This window comes from Myxocyprinus asiaticus, chromosome 44 (genome assembly GCF_019703515.2).
Source record: "Myxocyprinus asiaticus isolate MX2 ecotype Aquarium Trade chromosome 44, UBuf_Myxa_2, whole genome shotgun sequence".
Taxonomy (NCBI): Eukaryota; Metazoa; Chordata; class Actinopteri; order Cypriniformes; family Catostomidae; genus Myxocyprinus; species Myxocyprinus asiaticus.
In genome coordinates, this window is record NC_059387.1 from 16,582,869 (window position 1) to 16,610,769 (window position 27,901).

A 27,901-nucleotide genomic window follows, 5' to 3' on the forward strand; every position below is an offset into this window, starting at 1 on the left:
AGAGCTCTGCTCTGCCTCGGCCACTGTTGCTGTGTACCCTCTCCGTAGATAGGGTCCTCCCCAGTGGCATCATTCCATATGTGAACTTCCCCGTCGGTAAGTCCATGTGAGGTATTCTCCACATGTTAACCTCCCTCTGGTAGGATGTGGCCTCTGTAGTGCTCTCCCTCCTGGAGAGGGAAGAGCACTTCCCCAGCATTATTCTAGCAGGTGCTCGGCAGGAAATTACTTAACACAAGACCTGGGAGACAGCTTACCTAACTCGCTGGAAGGTCACGACGTGGTCGAGCGCTCACTGCGAGGCACGCAGCAGCCTGCCCATGTCCGCTCCTCCATACCTCGTGACACAGTTCAGCGCCTGCACCGTTTCGTATAGGAACCCCTAGTGTCACTACATCAACACAACGTCGAGTGAGTAACAGTCAGGGAACGTCTTGGTTAAAACTGCATAAAATATTAAGACTTCATATATATATATATATATATATATATATATATATATATATATATATATTATAATTTTTCTTACCCCATTATTTAAAATATAAATCTCACAAAATGATGCTCATTTATACTTAAAACAAGAGGGGGTACAATTTGCCAGTGGGTTAAGAAAAATAAACTTTAAGATGGTATATACTGTGTGTATATATATATATATTATTACTATTATTATTATTTATTTATTTTTTTTTTATAATGGGTAAGACAAAAAAACTCTTACTGTAGTCTTATAATCATACAGCATTTTGCTTCTCAAGTAAATGTATCTCATTTTAAGTGTGTTTAGATATTTTTTCAAAAAAACTGATTAAGAATCTTTTGCTGTGCTGGTGTTGGCATTAATATGATAAAAATTTGAATAATGAGAAACATGCAAATCATAGCAGACAATTTTCAGTTTGGGATATTATACTGATTGGCTTATGTATGCAAAGTGATACACTTATTAGATTAATGTTGGCTATGATTAATTTGGTGATAATATCATAATAACTCTCTCTCTCTCTCTCTTTCCCATCCTCCAGCAAAAATACTTAATCTCAGTCTGTATAATCATGGTGCTAGTCATGAATGTGTATGCCATTTGCAAAGAGCTGGTACAGTTTTCTCAGCAGGTAATGGTCATGCACGTCATCCCCATGGAATATACTTCCACTACATGCCATTACATGTATAGCCATTACAAATCATAAATGTCATAATGTACATTTAATATACATGCAGTTGAGTAGATATGCACTGAACTGAGCCTTGGGAATTTCCTTGTTATTGACTGATGATTAATATGCAGTGCTCCAAGCCAAGTAATTTACCTATCAAAACACCACTCAATTTTTGCATGCGTTGTTCCATGGTCTTGCCGCTGAGTAGAGTATTAAGATTGCACTATGTTAGCAACCTTAAGGTGACTTTATTTAATCCATTTTGTCTTTTACATCAAAGCGAATAATGTACTTCACTGACTACTCTAACCCTGCTGACTGGACTTCAGCCATTGGCTCTTTGGTCTTTGTAATTCCCATGTGCTTCAGTGTAGACAATACATGGCAATGGGAGGCCGGAGCTGTGGCCATTCTGACATCATGGATCAGCTTCCTGCTTTACTTCCAGAGGTATATTTACCAGCCTTTAGTGTTCAAAATTATGTTAAACCCACTTTTATGTAACCCAAATGAATTTCCTCACAAATTTATGTCTCATTTACCAAGTACTAATTTATATCTCTCTTGACCAAAATTTTTATTAAGGACAAAAATTTATTTGGGAAGCTAACATGAAATACCTTTGGAACATTGACATGTCCTGCAGTATGACATGCTAAACTAAAACTAATTTAAACATATTTTTGCTAAATATTTATTACGCATGCAGTTATGAAATCTAATAAAAATAAAAAATAAAAACTCAAAAGAATAATGACCAGTCACAGCATCTAATATATTGCAACATGATCAACGGGAATTGACATTCTGCTCCTGAATGTTCATATACCCTGAAATTGAAACTATTCTTCTGAATTACTGACAAGCGGCAATGCCATCAGACATTTTTGCACCAAGCCAATTGTGTTAACCTTTCCCTATGGTGCTACTTATAGCATGTTGCATGAGCAACCTCCGAGACACGGTTCTGGTCCTATGGGAACCAGGAAGTAATTGCATTCACATAAACAAAGGTGAGCGCTATTTAGAGGTTGCATTTTTGCTCTTAAATTAAATTTTTACTACACTGTTAGGTTTAGGGTTGGCATTTGGGTTAGGGGATAAAGTTAATAAAATACGCAATCCTGTTTATTGCATTACATTATTTACAACTAAAAATACAACTCGCTTTTTGCGCCACCCTGTGGACATTTTATTTGAAAACTGGTTAACAACACTTCCAGTTTAAGCCACTGGTGGCAGTGGTTCAAATTTCAGTTAGCATAGACCGATTTCAGTAGGCGAACATTTGACCTTCTGTCACTGAATTCAGTATGACCATCCCTTATACATTCATATATATTCTAACTTAAAATTTTGACATTAATTAACAAAAAGGTTCATGGACATTTTGAGTCAACTATCCATTTACCAATTGCCTTAATTCAGTTCTCTCATTTGGATTTGGTACTAGCTACTATGGTAACAGGTTTAACTTTATCCACTGTGTTTCACAATGAAGAAAACATCAATATAATAATACAAAATATATGAACATTTTAAACATCATTTATATGCCCTCTTTACATTCCAGGTTTGAGCGAGTTGGAATTTACGTGGTAATGTTTGGCGGAATCATTAGGACCCTGGTGTGCACCTTGGTTCTCTTTGTCTTCCTCTTGCTGGCATTCGGCTTGTCCTTCTATGCTTTGATGCTTCACCGAGTATGTCCAAAAAGGAGATCATATCAACTCAGCATGAAAGACATGTCAAGTCTTGGCAAATATCTGCGATGTGATGATGTTTACTGGTTGTTTCCTATCAACAGAGTGAGTTCAGCTCAATCAGTCTTTCCCTGGCCCAGACTTTTGTGATGACAGTGGGAGAGCTGAACTACCAGAGCACATTTCTGGATGCTTATGAGAATGGCCAGATGGCGTTTCCTGGGATCACCTATTTTGTGTTTGTGCTTTTTGTTCTCCTCATGCCCATCCTTCTAATGAACCTAATGGTAGGCACATTGGAAACTGGCTATTATTGTTAATGATAGCTGCAATTTGATAGGTATTAAGCTTATTTGTCTCAACTGCTTTGCAGATTGGTTTAGCGGTAGGAGACATTGCAGAGGTACAGAAGAATGCCGAGCTGAAGAGGATAGCCATGCAGGTGAGCCAGTTGCTTTAACTACATACCTCTAATTGACATACATTTTTTGCAATACATTACTAAATCATGTCTTTAAGATTTAAAGACCCAATGAAATCGAAATTGGAGTTTTGTGGCTTTTAGCTTAGAGGCCATCTATATGCTGTAGTGTAAGATTAAACAGGAACTTTTACAGTATACACATTTTAAATATACATTCCTTCCCTTCAGGGAAAATGAATGAAAAATAAAGGTGTATATAAAATAATGGAGCCCCTTGATCTTACCCATCCCAAACATGGGGGTAAAAAACAGTGCTCATCAAAGTATTTCATGGGGTCTTTAAAAGATCATGTGAAAATACAGGTATAAGTTGCATGATGAAATGACAAATAAATAAATAACTTCAATAAGAACTACTGAACATAAAAAGGAAGTGTTGGATTCTGCATTGGACAGCACATTAATAAAAAAGCTCTTCAATACAGATAGATCTTCACACTACCCTTGAGGAAAAGCTGCCATACTGGTTCCTAAAACGAGTGGACAAACCAACTATCACTGTCTATCCCAATAAATGCAAGGTTTGTCTGAAAAAAAAAAAAAAAAAAAGTGTTATTCCCACAAATAATCTGGTCGCACATGAACTTCTCTCTCCTTTTATTTAAATTAAGCTACTTGATACAGGAGAAATTTAAATGAAAAGTATTTTTTTTTAAATGATGACAAGGATTTGTTATACAGAAGGCACTGATGCAGGTCTTTATTGATGGTGAGATCCAAAATACAGTTCGCACCCGTTTTAACCTCTGCTCACGTCAGGGTGGACCTCTGGAGAGGGAACTGCGCAAACAGAAGAAAAGGTGATCCTTCTATAATACCCTCACCACTATTTAAATTATGGGTCTGATTTCAAAAGTGAGCATGGTCAAAACCCTGTGAACTACAGTTTAGAGGGAGTTTCGTCAAAATATATTTATAAAAAGCATCCCAACTGTAAATTCTGATAGGATGAGCCACACGTCAAAGTCATGGTAAAATTACTATAAACACACACCTGTGATCGCATACTCTATATTAATCTGGCAAATTATTACTTTGCTTGGCAACTGCAAATAGCTTACAGTTAGGATAATAAACTATACTTTGACAAAGAATTGTTAATGCTTTTGTTTTGAATTGTTTGTTTATAATACATTTAACTCTTTAATGAACATCCATAGTTGCCGCTGTTTTATAAAAAATCACTGTAATGGACGGCCTCTCGTGACTTTATTTTCATTCTCTACATCACATCACAATTAAAAAGGGAGGTTTACCAGCCCAAACTATGTATCCTGCACATTTAAAGATGATTTAAAATTTAACACAATATTCAATGCATGTTCTTTGAAAAAGCCAGTACATTTTAAGTGGTATACTACAAAAATGGACTCTATGTTTTATCTAATGGTGGATCTGGTGGATGCAGATGAATAAGAATTAAAGACGATTTGCAATATGCAGACTTGTGGGAGAGCAGCCTCTAGTGTGCATTAGCTATAATACAACATCATCTATCCTAGACATCCACATACCTTGTCTACACTCCCTTATTTCAGACATTTGATTTTATTTAATTTTCAAAGTAATACTTGAAATATTTTCTGCTAATAGTACAGTATAACAACAAACAAAACAATCAAATGAAACTTTGAAGATATAGTGAAGGGATCGTTCACCCAAAAAATTTAAATTCTCTTGTCATTTAGTCACCCTCATGCCATCCCAGATGTGTATGTCTTTCTTTCTTCAGCAGAACACAAATCAAGATTTTTAGAAAAATATCTCAGCTCTGTAGGTCCATACAATGCAAGTGAATGGTGATCAGACATTTGTAGCTCCAAAAATCACATAAAGGAAATATAAAAGTAATCCATAAGACTCCAGTGTTTATATCCATGTCTTCAGAAGCGATATAATAGGTGTGGGTGAGAAACAGAACAATATTTAAGTCCTTTTTTACTCTAAATCTCCAATTTAGTGAAACTAAACAGGCACCACATGTGACTTTCAGATGATGAGAGACTGTTTATTTTTAGGTGAACTATCCCTTTAATTACGATTTATGCAGGCATGTCAGAGAAGAGACCTGCAGGGTAGAACATGTATATTAGTGTTTATGGGCGACCCAAGTTTGAATCCAGCTTGTGACATCTGTAATCCCCTCCCCTATGTTTCCTACCTCCACTCTAAATGTCTCTTTTAATAAAAAGGCAAAAAGCTAAGATAAAAAAAAAAAAATATATATATATATATATATATATATATATATATATATATATATATATATATATATAAAAAATGCAATAAAAATATATACTTTAGTTTGTAAATAAAATACCAGCTGTACATGCCTAATTGACCCTTTAACAATTTCCTCAACCGATTGGTATACCATAGTTTGGTAGTAGATTAACAGTGTAAAGACACTGAATATCACACCCAGATTTGCAGGAATATTTTATTTAACCCACCAGAAGAGTTTTTTTTCTTTTCTTTTTTTTAAAGAAAAAATAAATGTTCCCTTTAGTATTTCTTGTATTGACTGTGCCTCAATACATTTCTTAGACTTATTGAGATGGTATGAGCTATGCTTAATCTGTTCGTCTCTGTAGGTTGAAAGAAATGTCCAGTGTGCTTGATAAGCAACATAACTTGCTGAAGTTGATCATCCAGAAGATGGAAATCACGTCTGAGGCTGATGAATGTGACGGCCCACAGAATCCTAGAGCCCTAAGACATATTACCTCCTCAGGCCAAAAGTCAAAGTGGGCCCCCCTCATGCAAGCTCTTGCATCAAGGAAATAACATAACATGCAATGAAACCATGGTGTAATGGATGAACCCAAAGTTCTCTGCAGTTATTACTTCTGATATTACTTTTTTTGAGGGAGATTTATGTTGTGGTTTAGAGCACTAGTGTTTAGTGAGTGCTTTTTTCTTCTTCTTCTTTTTTTTAAGCAAGCATATCCAGTGGTTAATTGTGTGGTTTATATCTTGTGGTTAAGTATAAGTTGATCTTGTGTGGGTCAAAATGTAGTGTATTTGTCATGTAACACTGTGTACACTTATTTGATTCTAACTGACCTTTTGCCATGTATTTAGAAAGTGAGCTACCCTATACACTGACAAATATATTGTGAGGCAGTCTATTTAAAGATTTGTGCTGGACAGAGAAAATGAATTGTTGGAATGATTTCTGAGTTACAGGGATGTTCATAAAGTCACTCAAGTGTTAACCATTCACAGGATCCAATGCAATGATCTAATATGCAGGACCCTGTAACAGCTCTAGTTCTAAATAAGATGTGGTTTTAGAAACACATTGGACAGGGTGGATATGATTACTACAGTATAATGCACTTCAAGCCCCTTAATGCAAAGACCACTATCAACCTGTGAAGCACCACATATCCAGATTTATCACCCTGATCTGTCCACAGCTGTGCTCCACGAGTAGGAGAATTAGCATGTCAATTTCATCTGGCTGGATGTAGTAACCCTGAGATGCTTTGTCATACCAAATCCTAAATTCAAAGTGGTTCTGCCAAGGGTAGCACATCTGTGTAACCCTCATTTTTTGGATCCGTTTCAACTCACTTTTTAATATCTCCACAACATCCTGATGAAATTGCCATGAGAGCAGCATTACATAAAACCATCGTGTTGATCAGATTGTCAATGGGGATTTCACAGAATTAAGCAAAAGTCACTCATGTTGGCCATATATTAAGACCTGCACAGCAAAAAACACTATAAAATTCACTTTGTGATTTTACATGCATGTCATGAGATGTAATAAATTTGATGACAAGGATCAGAATGTCCAGATGGAATGGATTTGCTTTTGATTTGGTCACTCAAGTGCGATACAGATTAATTTTTTAGGCATACAGTACTAAAATCTTTACTGCAATTGAGTACAATTGCTTGACCCATGCTGTCAATAAAATAATAATAAAAAAAAGAAAGTCATGCAAATGCTTACGCAAATGACTGATTGATACAGTAGATAGAGATAGACAGACAGTGCACAGACATCAAACCAGCACTAACCATCATAAACCAGCCTGGTCCAGCATGAAAATGCATGCTGAGCATGGAGCCAGAATTCTTTGAGTGTTAATTCTCTGACATTAAAGCCTTATAAGCTGCTCTCAGCTTATGATAAATCTTATGATAAAGCTTATCTTATGATAAAGAGAGAACAAGAACAACAATTCTCATCTATCATCTGGTGAATGCTTCACGGCATTAGGAGTTTATAGACCTCAGATACATCACTTCCTCCTCCCAAGGGTAAGCAGCACAAGATTTCTCACACACTCCAGCCAGCTCTCAACTAGATATAAAAAGATCTCAGTCACAGAGTGTTCACATCTTCAATATCACAGATCTGATAAACAGATTCGTTGATCTCTGAAAGGTCTGTAGTGTGAGGAAATAATTACCTCATTTGATCTCTCAGTTTCTCTCAGTAAATGTGCAAGAACATCATGACATTTTGCACTTCTGCCAAGCCTTCTCTAGCTGTTTATTAAGGTCAATCTCATCAAAACATGTCCAGGTCACATTTCACTCCAAAATCAGAAAGAAAAAAAAAAAGTCAAAAGAGAAGTCAAAAGAAAGTGAAACCTAATTTTAAAACCATTAAGATTATTAGCGCAGTGATATTATTTTAAGTTAGGCACATTTCCCTCTAAAATTTGCATTACAGTAATGTGCCATGAACCTTTGAGAATTTTGTAATTCCAATAATTCATTATTTTTCGTTACTGTAATACATTATTTTATTTTACTATTTTACGATACAAATGACTATAATACAATGATTTGTTTTATTTAAATCAGAATAAATGAAATACAGTACTACTCTACTACCAGGATGTATAACACTTTTCAATTCAACAAAGTATCATTATTATTTATTTAATTATTTTTCATATTTTATTCATGAGAATTAGACCTTTTTTTCATTATGTCACTGTGCTTAACTGACATGAAAATAATGTCACAATACCAAAAATTCTTGCCAAGCTCAGTTGACAGCATTTGTGGCATAAAATTGATTACCACAAAAAAGAATGTCAGCTCACCTTTGCTTACTTAAAAAGAAGCAAAAAATCACAGTTACAGTGAGGCACTTACAATGGAAGTGAATGGAGCCAATCCATAAATGTAAAAAATATGCTCAAAAGTATAGCCACAAGACATCAGCATTATACACAACATGATTTATAGAATCGTTTACTAACCTTATCTGTGTAAACGATGGTAAATTCCTGATTTTATTACACTAAAATCTTGTTATAAGTTGATATAAGGTATAATGTTTATGTATGGTGTCTATAGACAGAGATTATTTAGCAGAGATGGGCCACTTCTATTAAAATGAATGGGAGGAATTGGAACACTCAACCAAGGTGCTCCGAGTGCCCAATGGTCCAACGGATGTAGAAAAGTTCCGCCTTACAGCTGAAAGAGCCAATCACCTTTTAGATACAGACATCACCAGTCAATCAATTCTAGAACAGGCATTAGCTATACAAGCCGGGAAAATTTTGTTTTTTTAGTGTAATATGAGTTAAAGAATCACAATTTATGATACCAGTATTGTCATATTTTATTGCTGATTTGAAAAGTTATTTTATCATAATTTTGGCCAACCATTTTTGAGGTTTTGGTCTTTCTCCATTCAAGTAGATAGGAGCTGCACTGGCATGACTGGAAATAGCCTTCCAAGAGCATTCCAAAGATGGCTGACAGTGGACTGGCTTGCTAGAGAGACTTAGCTATAGACCATTTCAAGAGTGTAAACAAAAACAAATGAATTAGAAAGGATACGGAAATCCGTTTGGACCATTCAACAAAGTGACTTTTTCAAGGTAAGTCAGTCCACTTGGCAGCCGTTTTTGGAACACTCTTGGGCAGTTTGGGCACTCATTTTTCTATGTAAACAAGCGACATGATAGTGCAGCACCCTATCTACTTGAATGGGGAAAGACCAAAATCTCCAAATCGGTTCGTCAAGATTACGAAAAAAGAACATATTTAAAATAAGCATTAAACTTTTTTTGTTCAGAGGCATGTGGGCTTCACTCGAGCAGCCTGGCTGCGACGCGTGCTCCAATTCCCGGTGTCGCATCTAACTCACGCTGGCGCGGGTCCGACGGTGCATCTAACTCGCACCGGACCCTCACCACTCAGTTCCTGGATCCGCGAAGACACCAGCAGGTAGAGACCGCTCTCCCGAGGAGAGGCGCGTTTGGTGTTTAAAGGCAGCGGTGATGAGGCTGTATTTTTTCTGTTGAGAGTTGGCTGCCGTTGGGCGTTTCTTCCATTCATTTTTATAGAAGTGGCCCGTCTCTGCTAAATGGTCTCTGTTTTGACAAGCAGGAAATGTTCACGGAACAGTGACATCACTTGATGTCACCAACGAACAGTCCTTGAAATGGTCTATGCATTTGAATGAATGAATGAATAAATGAATGTTACATGTATGTAGTGCTTTTCTGACACTACACTCAATGTGCTTTACACAGTGAACAGGGGACTCTCCTCAGCCGCCACCAGTGTGCCGCATCCTTTCAGTGCAACAGCATTTAAACAATGTGTATTTTAATATTAATGGGCTGGCCCAATTAATTAACTGCCTTACTCTAACCGCAATTTCGTTCTTTTTTTATTTATTTATTTATTTTATAAATGAGGGACGATTTGAAATAGTTAACATTATTTTTATTTATTTATTTATTTATTTTTTGGCAATCGACAATGCCACAAATGCTGTTGACAGAGCTTAACTTGTACATTTAACCTAGAACATTCCTGTAAAATAGACTTAGACTTAAAATATGTTTTTGAACAGGTTATTGGTGAGATTTACCCCATCACTGTTATCAATGTCAGGGATTGGAAAATGGATAGTTCACTTTTCAGCCACTCATATCAATCAATTAAATGTGCTTGATTCAAGGCAGGGAATGCTTTGCTAAAATGGGATGTACTGATTTTCCTAATGGCCGTTTTGATGCTGTTACACAGCATTTGTTTTACACTGCAGCTGTGAGACTGCGGTGACCATGGGAACGAAGGCGGGAGGAGAGCACACGGAGCCACTGATGTCATAGCCCTGCACCTGTCCCCCTTACTCATTCGCACAAAACAGAATGTGAGAAAAAGAATAGAAGCACTGCCCACACTACGACCCCTAACACGCTTACTGACAGACAACTGCACATTTCTCAGTTAGCTCTGCTCTAAAACAATGTAGGGTACGTTTAGTGACACCATTGTTCCCATGTAATTTGTCCTTATGTGGAAATGCTTATACTGTTCACTGTAAAAAAAATCCTGTTGTTTTTACAAAAAAAAATTTGGCAGCTGTGGTTGCCAGAATAATTATGTAAAAAATACAGTAAAAATGTAAACAACTTTACAGAACAACCTGTACATTTTACAGTTTAAAACTGTTGTAATTTACATGACCACTATGGCACTGTAAAAAAAATACAAAAATAATAATAAACATGATATTAGCCTTCTGAAACTGTATAAATCTGCTTTTTACTTTATAAGGTATTTGTTGTAACTACAGAAGAGCACATGATGACATGAAGTTCACCAATAGTGGCTCTTTCAGGAGCAATGACCAATAAACATGTAGAAACAGTTCGCAATGTCACTCACACAAACACTAAACACCGTCAGGGTAACACATGTGATATTTAAATAATGCAGTAAACATGAACTAAACGACATCAAATATAAAACAGTACATCCCAATGTACGTAACTGATATTAAAAATAAGAAGAAACATAACTATTCCCATAAAATATAATGAAATGTAATGGGTCACGCAGGGAATTGTGGGAACGCCCGATTACTGCTTTATACTGTAATTTTAACAATAATTTGCTGTAAAAAGTAAATGTACTCTCTTGTTAAATATGTAATTTTTTTTACCATTAATTATACAGGAAAATCATACTTTTTCAATCTAAAAAAATTCATTTTTACAACATTTAATTGTAAAAACTACTGTATTGTCTTTTAAAATATATTTAAAAATTTTAGTGCATATTTTACAGTTAATAATTGTTAATCAATTAAGTTTTATTTCTATAGCATTTTTACAGTCTTTTACTGTTAAAATTACAGACACTTTTTACAGTGTTGTTTATAATAGAGATTAGAGTTAAAAATACCATGAAAGGTGTCTCTGTAGCTGTTTCATATACCAACATTTGTTTGTGTACTTTTTTTTTTTTTTAACGATTATAAAGATCAGCTAGGCAGCTTCAGGCATCCTCAAGAGTTTTCCTCAAAGAGATAGTAAACAGATACATTTTTTTTTTTTGTTCTGTTCGAGGTTGCATTCTTTCTCAATTATTACCCTCCAATTGTTTGGGTTGGGCGTATGGTTAATAAAATATACATTCCTGTTTACTGTATTACATCATATACATCTAAAATCAACTCGCTTTTGGCGCCACTCTGTGGATATTTCACCCAGAAACTGGAGCTCACACATGTCTATACATTCAACAACACTTCCTGCTTCGGTAGTATTTTGCATTTTGGTAAGCACAGACCGATTTCAGCTGAAGAAACCTGCTGTCACCGAATTCACAGAGAGATGTGCCACAAAGGCTGCCAGTTAAGTTGATGTTGTTCTCACGTTGGTTAATATTACACCGATATTGCAGGCTTTTTTTTTTTTTTAATTTTTTACAATCTTTGTCATTGATTTGTTTCCTTCGGAAATACATTGTTAATATCCTAGCTATAGATTAATGGTTTAGTGTAATCATTACATAGAAATAAAACAAAATATTTTACAAATCATATTGTTTCATAATATTCCATGAACTGATTGTTCACAATGAATATAATGGCCTTACTGTAAGAATTATTTTTTTAAATTCCACAGAACAAGGAGCATAAACTGTTTATTGTAGTCTAGTCCATAACTGTCTACACTTGGCAGATACCTTCTGCAAAAATGGAGCATGCAAGTCAGCTGTGCTTTTGGATAATTGTTGGCTGAGGGTGACCATTGTAATATCAAATCTTCATTTCACACTCATTAGGTGGGAATGAAAACTCATAGATATCAAGTTTAGTGAGTATATAGTGAGATGCTGTGAGAAAATTTCAACTGTGGTAAATCTGGCTTTAGCCTTCATAATGTACAGTATGGTAACACAATAGATGCCTGTGTAGTACACACATCTTATGAAGAGATAAACAAAACTACAGTATGCAAAGTTCAGCTTAGTGTTATGCATTTGTGTAACATAAAATTTACACTTAGTCAAGGCAAAACAATTATGTACCAGATGTAATGACAAGCTGTTAGGTTTGGTCTTGGTGGACTAGATCAGCTTATGCTGCTGATGCTGCTGCAGAGCAAGAACAAATGCTACTGCTAAAACATACATAGACATGTGTTAAGCATGTAAGACATGTTGCTACTGCTCAATTAAATATTTATTCAATCCTCTTGAAACACAACTAGACCTGTGGTGTTGGGGAGGAGGAGGGTCAGCTTGCACCATGTAGAGTTTCATGACTGCAGCTGTGTCTCGTTTCAAGGGCTGTGGCTAGACAGGACACATCCTTTGTATGCAGCAGTATACAAAGCATCCTCAAATTCCAATTTGTCAAGTCAAGTCAAATGTATTTGTATAGCGCTTTTTCACAACAGGCGTTGTTTCAAAGCAGCTGTACATGAAATTATGCTACAACAGAAAATGAATACATATAATGCCAATATTAGTTATTTATGTTTAGAACTAATAGTGGTTAAAATCAGTAAACTAAGTAAGTGTTGTGGGTCAATGGTTAAACAAAATGATTTTGTATGAACTATAAGTTTTAGTGTTAAAATCCTTGAAGTCATCCCAAATTAATTGAGGAAATACATGTAGACGCATGGTCCTTTGATTTTGGCATATAATGGCTTTTTGCTTAGTTTAAACAAGATAGCCTTCATAGGACAAACAGAAGCAGAATGTTCCATGGTTGCTATGACAGCACACAGCACTCTCAGCCACAACCTTTCTAGTATGGGGAGCCTACAAGCTAGCATAAAATAGCATAATACAGCGGTCCCACAGACATTCTATGGGCGGTACACTGGCAAGGAGACAAGAGGCTGTTCTTTTTGAATGGACGTTTATTGAGGAGAAGTGCTGAATAAACTGCTTTTGAGAGGAAACAGCTAATCACTTAATGAATTGACTGCCTGTATGCTAATCTTCAACATATTTAACACTAAATAATCTTTTTGGAATGGACTGTTTGAGTTTTTTATGAGTTTACTACGATAAAATTACTGTTTTATAAGAGAAGACACTGACGATTTTGCGACAGGTAGGTGATAGTTTATGGCTCTCCCAATTTATTCATATGTATGGTATCCACAAACAGTGACTTACTGTCATAACATGCTAGTTGACCGTTACGCTCTCTCCTATGATGCGCAGAGATTGTTAGCTTAGTAAATAAAATAATCTCTGGTCTTAAACTGCACAAGCGCTCTGAGTGAGAAGGGAATCTCTGAGGTAAACTTTAGAAGAGTTATAATGATGTAGAGAGAAAAGAAAATGGATTTTGTGTCATTGTGGCATTAAGAGAGGCCAGGCATCAACAAACATGTGAGTTTCTCAACAAAAAGCAGGTCCAGGCAGATTCAGACACACTGGGTTCTTTTAATTCTTAACTCAAACAGCCATAAGCTTCAACACAAAACAGTCAACTCAGAATTCATTCAAAATGGCTGACTCCTATCCCTCAGAGAGCTTGGCTGTTAAATAGGGCCACTTCCTTCAGTGGCAACAGCTGTGCTCCATTGTGAGGGAACCTGGGGATTGTAGTTCTGGTAAAGTCTGCCATCTTGGTTTGTAGTCCCTGTGCTGCCACACACCCCCTTCTCTGCTCCAAGGCCCATGTTTGCAGGGTGAATGTGTAGAGGGCACCTCTTCGTAAGAGTGCGTATGCATTGCCATGGCAAGGGGCAGGCCTGTGAATGACAGAGAAGTTAAATGCTTGGAGGCTTAAGAACCAGCGAGTTACCCTCCCCTTGGTCTCTTTATTTTTTGCCATCCACCGCAAAGGGGCATGGTCTGTCACCAGCACGAATTTCCGCCCTAGGAGGTAGTGACAAAGTGCCTCCAAAGCCCATTTGACTCCCAGGCATTCCTTTACCAGTGAGGAGTAATTATTCTCACGCTTTGCTAACTTTCTGCTTATATAGAGAACTGGGTGTTCCTCAACTTCTTGAGTGTGGGACATTACCGCCCCAAGACCCACCTCTGATGCATCAGTGTGCACTACAAACTCTTTCCTGAAATCCGGCACCACTAGGACTGGATGAGATGTCATGGCCCTCTTCAGCTGCTAGAATGCTTCCTCCACCTTCTCTGACCACTTCACCATCCTGGAGTGTCTCTTTGTGGTTAGTTCTGAAAGGGGAGCAACCAAACTAGAAAAGTCAGGGACAAATCTCCTGTAGCAGTTTGTTAGACCCAGGAATGACTCTGTCTTTGTCTTTGTGACTGGCCTGGGCCAGGCTTGTATGGCATGGATTTTGGCTTCCTGGGATTTGACTAGGCCTTGTCCCATGGTATATCTGAGGTAGTTCGTCTCACTGTAGTCTAGCTTGCACTTTTTGGGATTAACCGTTAGACCTGCTTCCCGCAGAGAATCCAAAACTTTCTGAACACATGTTAAGTGGCTTTCCCATTTTGGGTTATATATGACCACATCATCCAAATAAGCAGCAGCATACCTTTGATGAGGTCAGAGGACACGGTCCATAAGCCATTGAAATGTCACGGGGGCTCCATGAAGGCCGAATAGTAGGTGAGTATAGTGGTATAGCCTATCTGGGGTAGCAAATGCAGTCTTTTCCCTGGATGCTGGAGAAAAACGAACTTGCCAATACCCTTTGGTTAAGTCAAGTGTGGTGATAAATCTAGCCTTGTCCAGATGGTCAATATACTCATCAACATGTGGGATTGGATAAGCATTGAACTGCGACACTTCATTTAGCTTATGAAATCATTACAAAACCGCACAGTGCCATCTGGCTTGCGGACCAGCACAATAGGACTCAACCAGGCACTCTGAGATGCTTCAATGACCCCCAGCTCCAGCGTTTTTCTTACCTCTTCCTGATAGCTTCTCGACGTGTTTCAGAGACTCTGTAGGGGCTCTGGTTTAGAACTTTGCTAGGTAACATGTGAATTTCATGTTGGATCACTTGGGTGTTACCGGGGGAGGAGGAGAATACATCTCTACTGCAGTCTACCAACTCTAATGTCTCCTGCCTCTGCTGTGGTTTCAGCTCTGGACTCACACTTCTTCTCTTGGCAGGTCATGAGTCTCTGTGGGAAGGAGGCAACCCAACAAAGCATCTCTTCTATGCCATCTTTTCAAAAGGTTTACGTGGTAAATATGATCTGGCTTTCTCTCACCTAACTGCTTCACTCTGTAATTCACCTCCCCAATTTTCTCCACAATTTCAAATGGTCCTTGCCAGGTGGTGAGAAACTTAAATTATACTGTGGGGACAAGAACTAACACCTTGTCCCTTATCTGGAACTCTCTGGGCTGTGCTGGACGGTTGTATGTAGCTTGCTGTTCCCTCTGGGCCTTCTCAATATGCTCCCTGACAATGGGATACACGGCTGCCATCCTTTCACTCATTGTTCCCACATGTTCAATTAGTGTCCTGTAAGGACAGGACTGTTCCTCCCAAGCTTCTATGGCAATGTCTAACAGACCCCTTGGCTTATGGGTGAACAGTAATTCAAAAGGGGAGAACACAGTAGAGGCCTGGGGAACCTCTCTCACTGAGAACAGTAGGTAGGACAGGAGCTGGTTCCAGTTCCATCTATCCTTGTCTATGACCTTGCAAAGCATGTGTTTGAGGGTTTTGTTAAAGCGCTCCACAAGTCCATCTGTTTGAGGATGGTAGACTGAGGTTCTTAACTGTTTGATCTTCAAGAGGATACTCAGCTCCCTGACAACTCTTGACATGAATGGGGACCCTTGATCTGTTAGGATCTCTTTTGGTATCCCTACCCTACTATTAAGGAGGAAGAGCTCTTTGGCTACCTGTTTGGCTGTGGCTTTTCAAAGGGGACCTCCCTCTGGGTAGCGCATAGCATTGTCCATCATCACTAAAATGTATTGTGTCCCCAAGCACTCTTGGGAAGGGGCCCCACAATATCCATTCCAACTCTTTAGAACAGGGTCTCAATAATTAGCAGGGGAATAAGGGGGTTCCGCAATGTGGGCTTTGGTGCCACCTGCTAGCATTCCAGACATCTGTGGCAATAATTCTCTACCTCTTTATGAATGCCTGGCCAAAAGAAGTATTGTCTACACCTAAATGGGCTCCGAGGTGAGTATGAGCTAGATACAACACTGTTGATCTATAGGGCTGTGGCACTAACAGCTGTTCAAGAGTGTCCTCCCCCATTTTGTTTACCCAACAGGCTAGGCCACATTTGACTGAAAAGTGGGGATTATCTGGGGACCTTGCTCCTTGTCTACCCCCTCCACCACCCTAACGTTTCTCAATGCATTAGCCAGCATTGGGTTATGTAACTGTTTCGTACCATACTGTCCTGCTAGTGGAGGGGCCTGTGCTTTGACTCTGCTTCCCCCAGCGCTGTCCTGTGATGACTCCTCCCTCTCAAATGTTTTGGGTTTTTAGCACCATTCTGAGTAAATTCTAGTTGTGTGTGAAAATCCAAGGAGATCAGCAGTTACAGAAATACTCAAACCAGCCCGTCTGGCACCAACAATCATGCCATGGTACAAATCACTGAGATCACATTTTTTCCCCATTCTGATGGTTGATGTGAACATTAACTGAAGCTCCTGACCCATAGCTGCATGATTTTATGCACTGCACTGCTGCCACACAATTGGCTGATTAGATAATTGCATGGATGATTGTTGGTGCCAGATGGGCTGGTTTGAGTATTTCTGTAACTGCTGATCTCCTGAGATTTTCACACACAACAGTCTCTAGAATTTGCTCTGAATGGTGCCAAAAACCAAAAACATCCAGTGAGCGGCAGTTCTGCAGATGGAAATGCTTTGTTGATGAGAGAGGTCAACAGAGAATGGCCAGACTGGTTCAAACTGGCAAAGTCTATGGTAACTCAGATAACCACTCTGTACAATTGTGGTGAGAAGAATAGCATCTCAGAATGCTATTCTGAGATGCGGGTTGGCGCTGTTTTGGCGGAACGAGGGGGACCTACACATTATTAGACAGGTGGTTTTAATGTTGTGGCTGATCGGTGTGTGTGTGTATATATATATATATATATATATATATATATATATATATATATATATATATATATACTGTTTATGTACATATACAATGATGAAATTTTGGGGAACAACCTAATGGCCACATTACAAAATAAATATTGACCTCTTGGTTGAAGCATTTAATGCCCCATTCTAAGTATCAATGGGCCCTTCAGAACTAGAGAAGGCAGTCATACAATGTTTCCTATAACACAGTTGAACTGACATCTGCCTAACATAATTGAATGATAAATCATTTTCATTTGCCAGGCGTGCACATTTCCATCCTCTGCCACGCACCTTACATCCTTATAAGTTTGTATACGGTAAAGGAGATAAATGAGATCACAATGTGGTCATGTTAAGAATGTCAACATGTGTATTTCCCTTCAACCATAGGGTCTCAGTCATTGCCCCCCATCCTGCCAATCCTGCAGATGTAATGTAAAGTGCTGACAGCTGTGGCCAATGTGCACTGGCCGTGTGTGAGAGCATTCTAACTGAGTGGAAACCCAATATCTCTGTGAAATAGCCAGTGGATCAAGAACTTTTGATAAGCCTTTCACAGATTTCTATTTGCTTCACTGCATGTGGGGGAATCTCTTTGCACTGAACTAAGAACAAAGTAACTAGATTTTTCATCATATATCTTTTAATTTTTTTAAATTTTTATTTATCTATTTACTCTAAGTATACCTAGGTTGTTTAATGGCGGTAACATTGGATTACAGATTTTCAAAATTAACTAGTTATGTGGAAAATTTGAGCAACTTTATGTGGTGGGGTCAAAGGGAATCAGTTCACTAGTTCACACAAAAATGATGTATTTGAAAATTATCTCTTTAAGCTAGTCTATTATAAACCTATTATTAAAATTAATACATTTTATGTTAAACAACTCACGGTCCTAGTTCATGGCAGATTACACATCCACACTGTATATGTTATCAGTGGTGCTGAGATCACTGTGGGAAAAGTTTGATGGGGAAAAGGGGAGGAGAAATCCCTAATCCAGAGTGACCCTGCCAAACCCCAAAACTTAAATGCTTGGTGCTTGGTACGCCACTGGGCAAGCTCTAACATGCTCGGTGAGGAGGGGTGCAAGATAAAGTCTGACATCTTTAACAGCCTTTTACATTCAGGAAATGCTGAATGTCCTTGTACTCTGTGTACTTCAATAATGGCCTTATATTGATGTCCTGTCTGGGCTTCTTTGAAATTTGAAATTAAGGCTGTACCTGTTGCATTGAGCCTTCAGCAAGGACTTTGAATATCTTATACAACTGCAAAACAGGACAAAAATTAGTTCAAAAGCAAGTTCTTTACTCTGAGGAGCAGGTGCAGTCACAATGTCCACTGGCTCGGTGAGTGATCCTGAAGATATCCAGGAGCTGTTGATCACTGGCATGGACGCTCATTCTCTAGAAAACTCAGACAATGAATTTGGTGTGGATGACAGTCTGAAAGGAAAGACAAAACGACCTCGAGTTGGTGCCAATAATAACAACAAGCAGCAAATGAAGATGGCAAAAGATGGCCGACAGTCTCAGAGAAATGCAGCTAATGCCAGAGAGAGGGCACGGATGAGAGTCCTGAGTAAAGCTTTCTCACGGCTGAAGACCAGCCTGCCGTGGGTCCCGGCAGACACAAAACTGTCAAAGCTGGACACACTGCGTCTGGCGTCCAGCTATATATCTCACCTCAGACAACTCTTACAAGATGACAGATACGAGAACAGCTTTGTGCATCCTGTAAACTTGGTATGAGTGAGTGTTGTCCGACTTCATCACAGGATTTTATACTCATCCACATTGGTCAATAATTTATTTTTATTTTTTGGTGTTTTTATTGTTCAGTATAATGCCCATACAGAAATCTGTACTGAGGTTGTACCAGGTTGCAGGTTACCACTTTTTAAAGTGTGATATCTGGCCAGATATGTAGCTACAACACATATGTTTGTTCATAAATGGTTTTTGATAATAAAAAAGTTACGCACAAACATGTACATGCACTGTACATGTACTGTGTATATGCAACAAACATTTCAAAATATTATTTGATGTTTTCATATATGTAACATGTATTTTCCTAAATAATATTTGAATTTAAATATGTACATATAGGTATGCTCAAATATATGTACTATAAATGTATATATGTTTATATGTCAGATTTCTGTATGGATTTCAATACATATTTAATTCTTGCTTGCATATGCTATCACTGCTGCCTATTTAATTCTTACATACAAGGGTGGCTCCAAAAAAATGGGGCCACTATATTTGATTGCTCAAATCTTAAATGCATAAAGGCATTTGCACAATTTTTGCCATACTTCTAAGACTTTTTGTAAACAACAAAATGGCGTCACTGTGACATCATTGTGAGCAACAACTTGCTACAAATAAATAAATATCACCCCCCCCCCCCCCCCCACACACACACACACACTCACTTTTTTTTTTCTTAAAGTACCATAAATTTGTCATTGTACATGAATATGTTAATCATTAAATGCCATGGTATTACCATCTGATACCATCACTGTACCTTTTTGTAAGGGATATAATATATTTAATAATCAATGCTAAATGTGACATCCCTGAATGAGACTTAGCCTACATCTAAATCTTGTCTCTGAGTCTGCACTTACAAAGGACACATTCAAGTCAATTCTATCAGTCTACATATATGCTACATACATATGTATAACCCAATATATATTATTATACAGCATTGTACATGTATATCTCTGTATACTACACTGAACAGGTTGCAATGTATTTCATGCCATTTGACCTGACGTATGTGGAAAACATTTTTATTCTTTCTTCACAGACCTGGCCTTTTGTGGTCTCGGCACGATCAGAGGACACCAAAGATATTTCAGCAGCAGTCAGACTATGTGGAGCTACAGCATAAACATCTGGCACCTCTCTGTCTTTCTCTCTTTTATCCCACTCTCTCGCTCTCTTTACTGTCTGTACTCATGCACTTCCTTTGAACTTACATCAAGGGCCATAACACTGTGAAGACTGCATTTGCTACATACAAGCAGTTAAATAGTAGTGAAATCATTGGGAACCATCTGCCTTCATAATCTTTAACGCCTGCATTTGATTTTGTAATTAAGTTAAAGAAGTTTCTTTAAAGGCATTCTATTACTAGAAAGTAAAAAAAAAGGAGTATCACTTATGTTTGATTGTTTTGCTGATAAAGTGATGATGTTTATTCTAGCAAACAAATGCACATATTACTATACAGTATATGTTTGATGAATGTTAAATGATGTCTGTATTATTATCGAGAACGGATTGCATCACAATGGAAATACATAAAATCAAAAGTTATTGTTTTAAGGCGAAAGTTAAACTTCTAACCACCTGCCAGACATGTGAAAGTCATATTTTTGATAAGATGTTTTCCTATAAGATCACCTTGTCATTATGTGTGTAATTCATTTATAGCACTGAATACACATCATGTGTGATTATAACATGATCAAGTGTTTCACATTTAGCCTGTCTGAATCTGTGATATATCTTATACTTTTGCAATTTCAAAGATAAACTGTCAAAGGTCAGTGTCTTAAATGCATTCTCAAAATCTGCTTCCAAAATGTTTTAATGAGTTTTCCAATCAGAGAATCTATTGAAATGTTCAGATATTTCGATTTTTTTATAAGATTTTTTAACTTTCTTATGACTTTGTGCAATCTGCAGACAGGGACATCGCAAATTTTGTCCAATAAATTTGCATGATTCTTTCATTATTTTTCCAGTCATTCGTGATTTCGGAAAAATATTTTTGCCTATTTTTGAAATGTATTCTTTTCAATTTCTTAACAAAATTTCATGAAATTGCATTGTGTAATGGATAACAAAATGTAATTCATAAAACTGTATTTTTATATTATTTTATTTATTTTATTATTGCATTTATACATACAGAGAGACAAACAATAAATTTACTACAGTGAAGACAATTACAAACGTATTGAGGGGAAGAAAAAAGAGAATACATAAGTAAATAAGAGAGAACAAAAAGAGAGGTAAACACAAGAGACTGATAAATACAAAATTATAAGTACAAATAAAGAACAGCAATATATGTGCAGCAAATAAATAGATATAGGTTCAAAAGATAAGGGGGAAAAGGGTAAGAGATTAACAGTGAATAAAGATTAATATATATATATATATATATATATATATATTTCTTTAAGAAACCTGTTGAACAAATAAAAGGTAGGTATATGGTAAAACGTTAGCAAATTAACTTTTGTATATGTATTTTGATATATGTATACTAACATTAATATGTGTAGAGATGTAATAATTAGGGAAAAAAGAAAACCACACCAAGTGAGGGGCCCAACATCCCAACCAGAGACAGGCTATATCCCACCGCTCATGCGACCACAGCCGGAACACACCCGCCCCATAACAACATCACACACAGCAGTCCGAGGTCATCAATAAAGAATACCGCCCATTAATTGTGAGGTTATAATTGGGCGGGTCAAGGGGTAGATGTGAACTTGAAATGTCTATATCTACAGTATATCTGTGGGCCATTGATAATTCAGCTATAATTCTTGGAGGTTAAAAGTAATGGTGAATTGTAAGTTTCATAGTGTTTATAAGTTGGAGCCTATCTGTAGTGTAAGTATTATGTGGTGTATTATGTATATTATGTTGTAAGAGTTAATGTAGTATAACATACGTTTAAATGAAACTACCCGTAGGGGGAGAAAAAAAAAGTGCATACTTCATTATCATAATGCCTATACACACGGAAGAAGAAAAGAGAAAGTGAGAGCAAGTATCAGCAAGTTGAATTCTTTGATGAATAAGGAAAATTACTTGATGAAATTCTCAGTTTGGTTTTTCTGTAGAGATTAATTACATTCTAGATTAACATATTTAGAGAGAAGGTCCAACCACAATGATGTTTTGAGTTGTATTTCTGTCTTCCAATTAATAAGGATTGTGTTTTTTTTTTTTTTTTTTTTTTTGCGATGTCCAAGTCTATCAGTAAAACAGTGGTAGATTCAGCAGGTAATTTTAGCTTGGAAAGATCACTGAGGATACAAATACTTGGGCATAGTGGTATATTCATTTTAAATATTTGTGACATTTTTGTGATGGTCCTTTTCCAAAAGAGATATACAGGTGGACAGAACCACAATGCATGGATGTAAGTATCTGTTACCTGGAGTGAGCACTGTGTACATTTGTCTGATGTGTTAAATCCCATTATGTGCAATTTGTGTTCTGTTATATATATTCTGTGAATAATCTTGTATTGAATTAATTGTAAATTTGTATTTTTAGTGATTTCGAAGATGGAATTGCACATTTTTGACCAAAACTTTGTATTAGTTGTGATACTAAGATCTTTTTCCCATTTATCGATGAGGAATGATATAGATGAATCATGAGATGCCAGAGTTTTATATAATTTTGAAAAGAGTTTGGGTGCATTTGTTAACTTGTTTAAAGTTTCTAAAAGTGGAGTGGAATGGAGAGGATTATATGTTATATTGATTTTTGCTTTTGTTGCACTTTTTAACTGTCTGTATTGTAAATACTGCTCTTTTCCTATATCAAACTTTTGGCAGAGATCTGGGAAGCTGAGAGTGTTATTTTCAAAGAGGTGGTGCAAATGAGTTATGCCTTTTTTTTTTTTTTTTTTTTTTTTTTATTATATGAAATTGAACATCGAACTGGTCCCTTGAGGTCCACTCGCAGAAGATGAAGCACTATGTCAGGCAAGGACAGCTAAGGACAGCTACGAAATGTATTATAATTATATTATTTAATTAAAGATTACTCAATTAAATTTAACGGAATCTTATGAAATTTAAATAAAATAAAAAAATGGTGTATATTTTATTAAAACATCAAAAGCAATTTCTAGTCACTGAAATATTTTAAAGACAAGCAGAAAAATGTATAGTCACCACTGACATTTCCATTCAAAACTTTTAAGGATTTTGTTCATTTCCACGACTTTTCCAGGAATGGAAATTACGATTTTAAAATTCCCTTAACTTTCCAAGTTTTTAAAGACAGTGGAAACCCGCTTAATTCTTTCAGAGCTACAAAAATGGTTGGATTGTAAAGACTGTGTGAGCTTGTGCCCAAGTTGGAAGAGCCCATGTGCACAGTGGTAATTAAAATGTTGTGCAGTTTGAAGAGGAAGCCGACTTTTCATCACGTTTGTGGAGGATTGCAGCTGTCGAGCAGTTAGTTTCCCAGAACACTGAACTGGTCCCTTGAGATCCTCTCGCAGGAGATGAAGCACTTTGTCAGGCAAGGACAGCTAAGAAACGGCTCTCACATTCTCGACCACTGCAACGATGAGCGCTCTGGGGTTCACTGAGCTAACAATGAGGAAAGCATTATCTCACTGCTAGAATTCATGACTCAATAAACTACTGTGATTTGTCATCCTCTTTTACCTGGTACAGTTATATACCATTATTTCAGAATGCCACTGGAATCTATGAGAACAAATGAATAGAGCATAGCGGATTATTCATTGCATACATTATAGAAGGGTGTGCACAATATACTGTACATTTCATGCATCATAAGAATTGAATAAATACATTGTTTTAAGTATAAGATTCACATCATAACCTAGTCATAACATAAAAACCTAAATAGTTCCATCTAGTGGTGATGGGCTGCTTGTGGATATCATACAGCATGTATACAGTATAATGCATAACAGGCCTATAATTTGTTTGATTGGCCAAACTAATAAAATCTGCAGACAGCAACACAGCCAAGTTCAACCTTCCTTCACATTTTGAAAGGAAAAGGTGAAATGTGGTATTATATTTCCCATTTGTTATGATTTATACAGGTGGATATAGCACTCAAAATAAAAAAATTAAAAAATTAAAAATACTACATGTATGGAGAAAAACTACAGAACAGTTTCCTAATCTTGTTTTAGTTCTATACCTGGAATAATTAAAACAAACATTTTAGTGAAATGTAATTCCAACATTTTAAAAATTCTGTAAATGGCCAACAGAGATCAGTATTGGTCCATAATACAACACTATGAAAAGTCCATTAAACAGGCCCTCATTTCTGAATCAACAAAGCTGCAACTTCATTTTGACACTCACTTTCAGTAAGGTTTTCTTTTTTTTTTTTTTTTTTTTTTTTGGTAATTTACACATAATAATAATATGTTGTTTCAGTAAATGCTTAATTGAGCAATCTGCTCTTTTCTTTCTCTGTGTTTGTGTTGAGCAAAAAACGTCCAAAATGCTTAAGTAAATTCTTGAAATACTCTGTATGTTTAACCTTCCTTTATTCAGATGGAACACATTTTCATTAATATGGAGCTGTGTTTTCGGGCATTAACCCACAAGGAAGTCCAAATTTTTGCAGACCAAAATACATTTCAGAAACAAAAATTTCCATGAACAGGAAGGAACTGTAGGTCCAAAGCCAACAGCACTTCACGGAGGGTTTCTTTGTAGTTTAACCAAAAGCACTAACTGCATTCTATGGCGGGCCAAGATTTGGAGAACATTCTGAGCTTATTTGTTATCTAATATCCATTCACTCAACAGCAAAGAGGAAGACATTTTAAAAAGAGCCTATTACTTTGATTATCAGTTTAACATCTGTTTTGTTTTGGTTTCATTCAAAACAAGTAGGCCATTTACTGTAATCTCATGTCTTGTTAGCTTTATCTAGGTACAATTAAAAAAACTTTGTGGAATAAAACAGCCCAGTTTATAAAATAAATATAGAATTTAACAACGATAGCTGGATCTAAATAGGCCTTCTAAACTCTCACATTTACTACAAGAGGATATGAAAATGTTTTATGTTTACACTGGAATTGCAAGAACCTTGCCACACTCTTTTTCCGTCCACTTCCTTTGAAGATGGCTTCCAATTCATAGTGCCAAGTCACTGCCTTGTGCTCAGTGTAATCCACAACGTGATTCAATGTAGTCAGTATTAGTGTCACAGAGCATGAGAGACTGTGAGAAAGTTTGGTGGTGCTCTGAAGGTCACTGTGAATATTACAGGGTGTGTGATCTGCTTGGCTGGAGACTTCCTGTTGGGACAGTTGGGGGAGATGACACAGTTTTCTTTTAGGCAGGTGATAGAGTTTCCGAACAAGAGCAAGGCGCTCTATCTCCCGAGTGAATGGAGCCTCTTTGTGGCTGGATGTGCTCACAGAGGAAGGTCAAACCAGGGAAGGGAGGAGAGGAGGAGGGGTGTGGGGGGTGGTGATGAGATCGAGCACTGACAAGAATACATTTCACCAGTTCCCTCTCTTCCTATTGATTATTTTTCCTCTATTTCATTTTTTTTTCTTTTTTCCTTTCTTCTCTTCTTGATTATTTTGTAAGTCTGAGGAGTGGCATTGGCAAAAACATTCAGTGTCGCACTTTTAATCAGGACCAGTGTCCTGATTAGAAGAGCGATTCAGGGCACTGATATTTTCTTGCGAGGTATGCACCCTTCTCTCCTCATTGGTTACAAGAAAAGGAAGGGAACCTCAACATTTGTCGACCAAACAAAAGGGTTTAGGTAAGCTCCTGAATGGCATTGTTGTTCACAATGGTGCACATTTTGTTGTGCAAAACAAAATGTCTTTTCTCCAGGGCTAAGGTGTGTTTCAGAATAATGTCACCTGTGAAAATGTTCCAGGTGTCAGCTTTCACAACACGAAGATGGTACAGAATATAATCACCAATGCTCTGTTCAAAAAGTACCCACTGTAAAAGTAAAAAAAAAAAAAAAAAAAAAAAAAAAGGAGGCACCATTTGAGGTTCCTCAGAATGCCACACTGGTGAAACCTTTTGGAAGTGGGCAGTTCACCGAGGAGCCAACATGATCACACTGGAAATTGACATGTTGTTTCGGAAAGTTCATGTACCCTCATATTGCCCCATTCAGTCGAGTAACTAACAAGCACCATCCCCAATCAGACATTTTCGCACCAGTTTAAGGTTGAGAATATTTCCTTCTAGTGCTACTGATAGTGTGTTGCACAAGCAACCTCCAAGACACAGGTTCTGGTCCAATGGGAACATAAAAAATTCAAACAAATAAACAATGGTGAGTGCAATATAGAGGTAGCATTTTTGCTCTAAAATTACATTTAACTCCACTTTAGGTCAGGTTTAGGTTTGGGGTTAGGTGGTGGAGTTAAGAAAATATGCAATCCTGTTCACTGTATTACATCATTTACAATTTACAAAAATAAAACATACTTTTGATGCCAATCTGTGGTTATTTCACCCGGAAACTGGAGCTTGTACGTTCAACAACACTTCCAGCTTCGGCCACTGGAGGGGCAGTGATTTGAATTTCGGTAAATACAGAACAATTTCAGCTAAGCAACTTTTGACCGACTGTTGCAGAATACACAGTGAGATCAGTCTAGAGGAGCTTACAAAATGGAACTCAAAAGTTCCTTTAAACTCTAAAGACTGTCAATTGTTCCTTCACCCTTCTGAAAAGACCATCTTAACCAACATGTAATTCCCATGCTAGTCAAAACTGGTTAGTGCTGGTCTAGCTGGTGGACCTGCACGGCCACATTTTTTACCAGGAAAATGTAGCTGGTGCAGCTGGTCGACCAATATTCTTTTTCTGGTAATTCCGCTAAGCCAAGGAAGTCTTGCTGTTTAGGCTAGTCAAAAAGCCTTGTTGGAACACCAGTACACCAGCATTCTCTTGAGGGTTCCTCCAGTTTGGCAGTCTGAGGAACATCAAATGGTGCCTTTCTTTTCTTTGTAAAAATCTTTTTATTTTTACAGTCACAAAATGGACTGAAATGTTGTTTAGACTTTTATAAGGTGCAGTTCTGTCCAGGATAGATAAGGTTATCAACTTAGACAGACACCTGCCTTCTGAAAGAGGAACTGCAATGGAACATCCTTTCCTTCTTTCTCTTTTTCTTTCCATTCTTTATGGGACAGTTTCATTACCAATATCTATGGGCTGCCTGAAAATCTTTCATGCAGTCAGCGAGCCATTTCCCCTCCAGACACATACTTTCTCATCCATCAAGTGATGCTACAATGGTGGCCACTGGTTGACAATAGGGATAATTTTTTTCTCTCACAATGGCTTTTGGTTCACCTCTTTTGACTAGACTCTGGCTACTATAGGCTACTATAAATACTCCCTGTTCCCATTGCTTTGGTTCACAGACACTGCTCAGAGCAAAG

General features: G+C 37.2%; 2 protein-coding genes across 2 annotated transcripts in view; both read left to right on the plus strand.

Annotated features, from left to right (window-relative positions):
• The window catches only part of LOC127434296 (transient receptor potential cation channel subfamily A member 1-like), a 54,446-nt gene extending 47,265 nt beyond the window's left edge, over nucleotides 1–7,181 (plus strand). The window contains exons 20-27 of the mRNA XM_051686933.1: nucleotides 1,029–1,118; nucleotides 1,447–1,616; nucleotides 2,740–2,869; nucleotides 2,974–3,156; nucleotides 3,243–3,311; nucleotides 3,779–3,874; nucleotides 4,035–4,153; nucleotides 5,948–7,181. Of these exons, the coding sequence (XP_051542893.1) occupies nucleotides 1,029–1,118; nucleotides 1,447–1,616; nucleotides 2,740–2,869; nucleotides 2,974–3,156; nucleotides 3,243–3,311; nucleotides 3,779–3,874; nucleotides 4,035–4,153; nucleotides 5,948–6,140 (1,050 nt within the window). The 3' untranslated portion in view covers nucleotides 6,141–7,181. The remainder of the gene's footprint in view (nucleotides 1–1,028; nucleotides 1,119–1,446; nucleotides 1,617–2,739; nucleotides 2,870–2,973; nucleotides 3,157–3,242; nucleotides 3,312–3,778; nucleotides 3,875–4,034; nucleotides 4,154–5,947) is intronic.
• Nucleotides 7,182–18,558: 11,377 nt separating this feature from the next.
• On the plus strand, nucleotides 18,559–21,538 carry LOC127434335 (musculin-like). The gene is made up of 2 exons (XM_051686994.1): nucleotides 18,559–19,433; nucleotides 20,515–21,538. The coding sequence occupies exons 1-2, from the start codon at nucleotides 19,023–19,025 to the stop codon at nucleotides 20,596–20,598; spliced, it is 495 nt and encodes a 164-aa protein (XP_051542954.1). The 5' UTR covers nucleotides 18,559–19,022; the 3' UTR covers nucleotides 20,599–21,538.
• The last annotated feature ends 6,363 nt before the right edge of the window (nucleotides 21,539–27,901 follow it).

What these genes read in the sequence shown, in the direction of transcription:
- LOC127434335 (XM_051686994.1), top strand. Translation starts at nt 19,023, where the DNA reads ATGTCCACTGGCTCGGTGAGTGATCCTGAAGATATCCAGGAGCTGTTG. An exon ending in TTGTGCATCCTGTAAACTTG is followed by an intron (nt 19,434 to 20,514) that starts GTATGAGTGAGT and finishes CTTTCTTCACAG; the next exon opens with ACCTGGCCTTTTGTGGTCTC.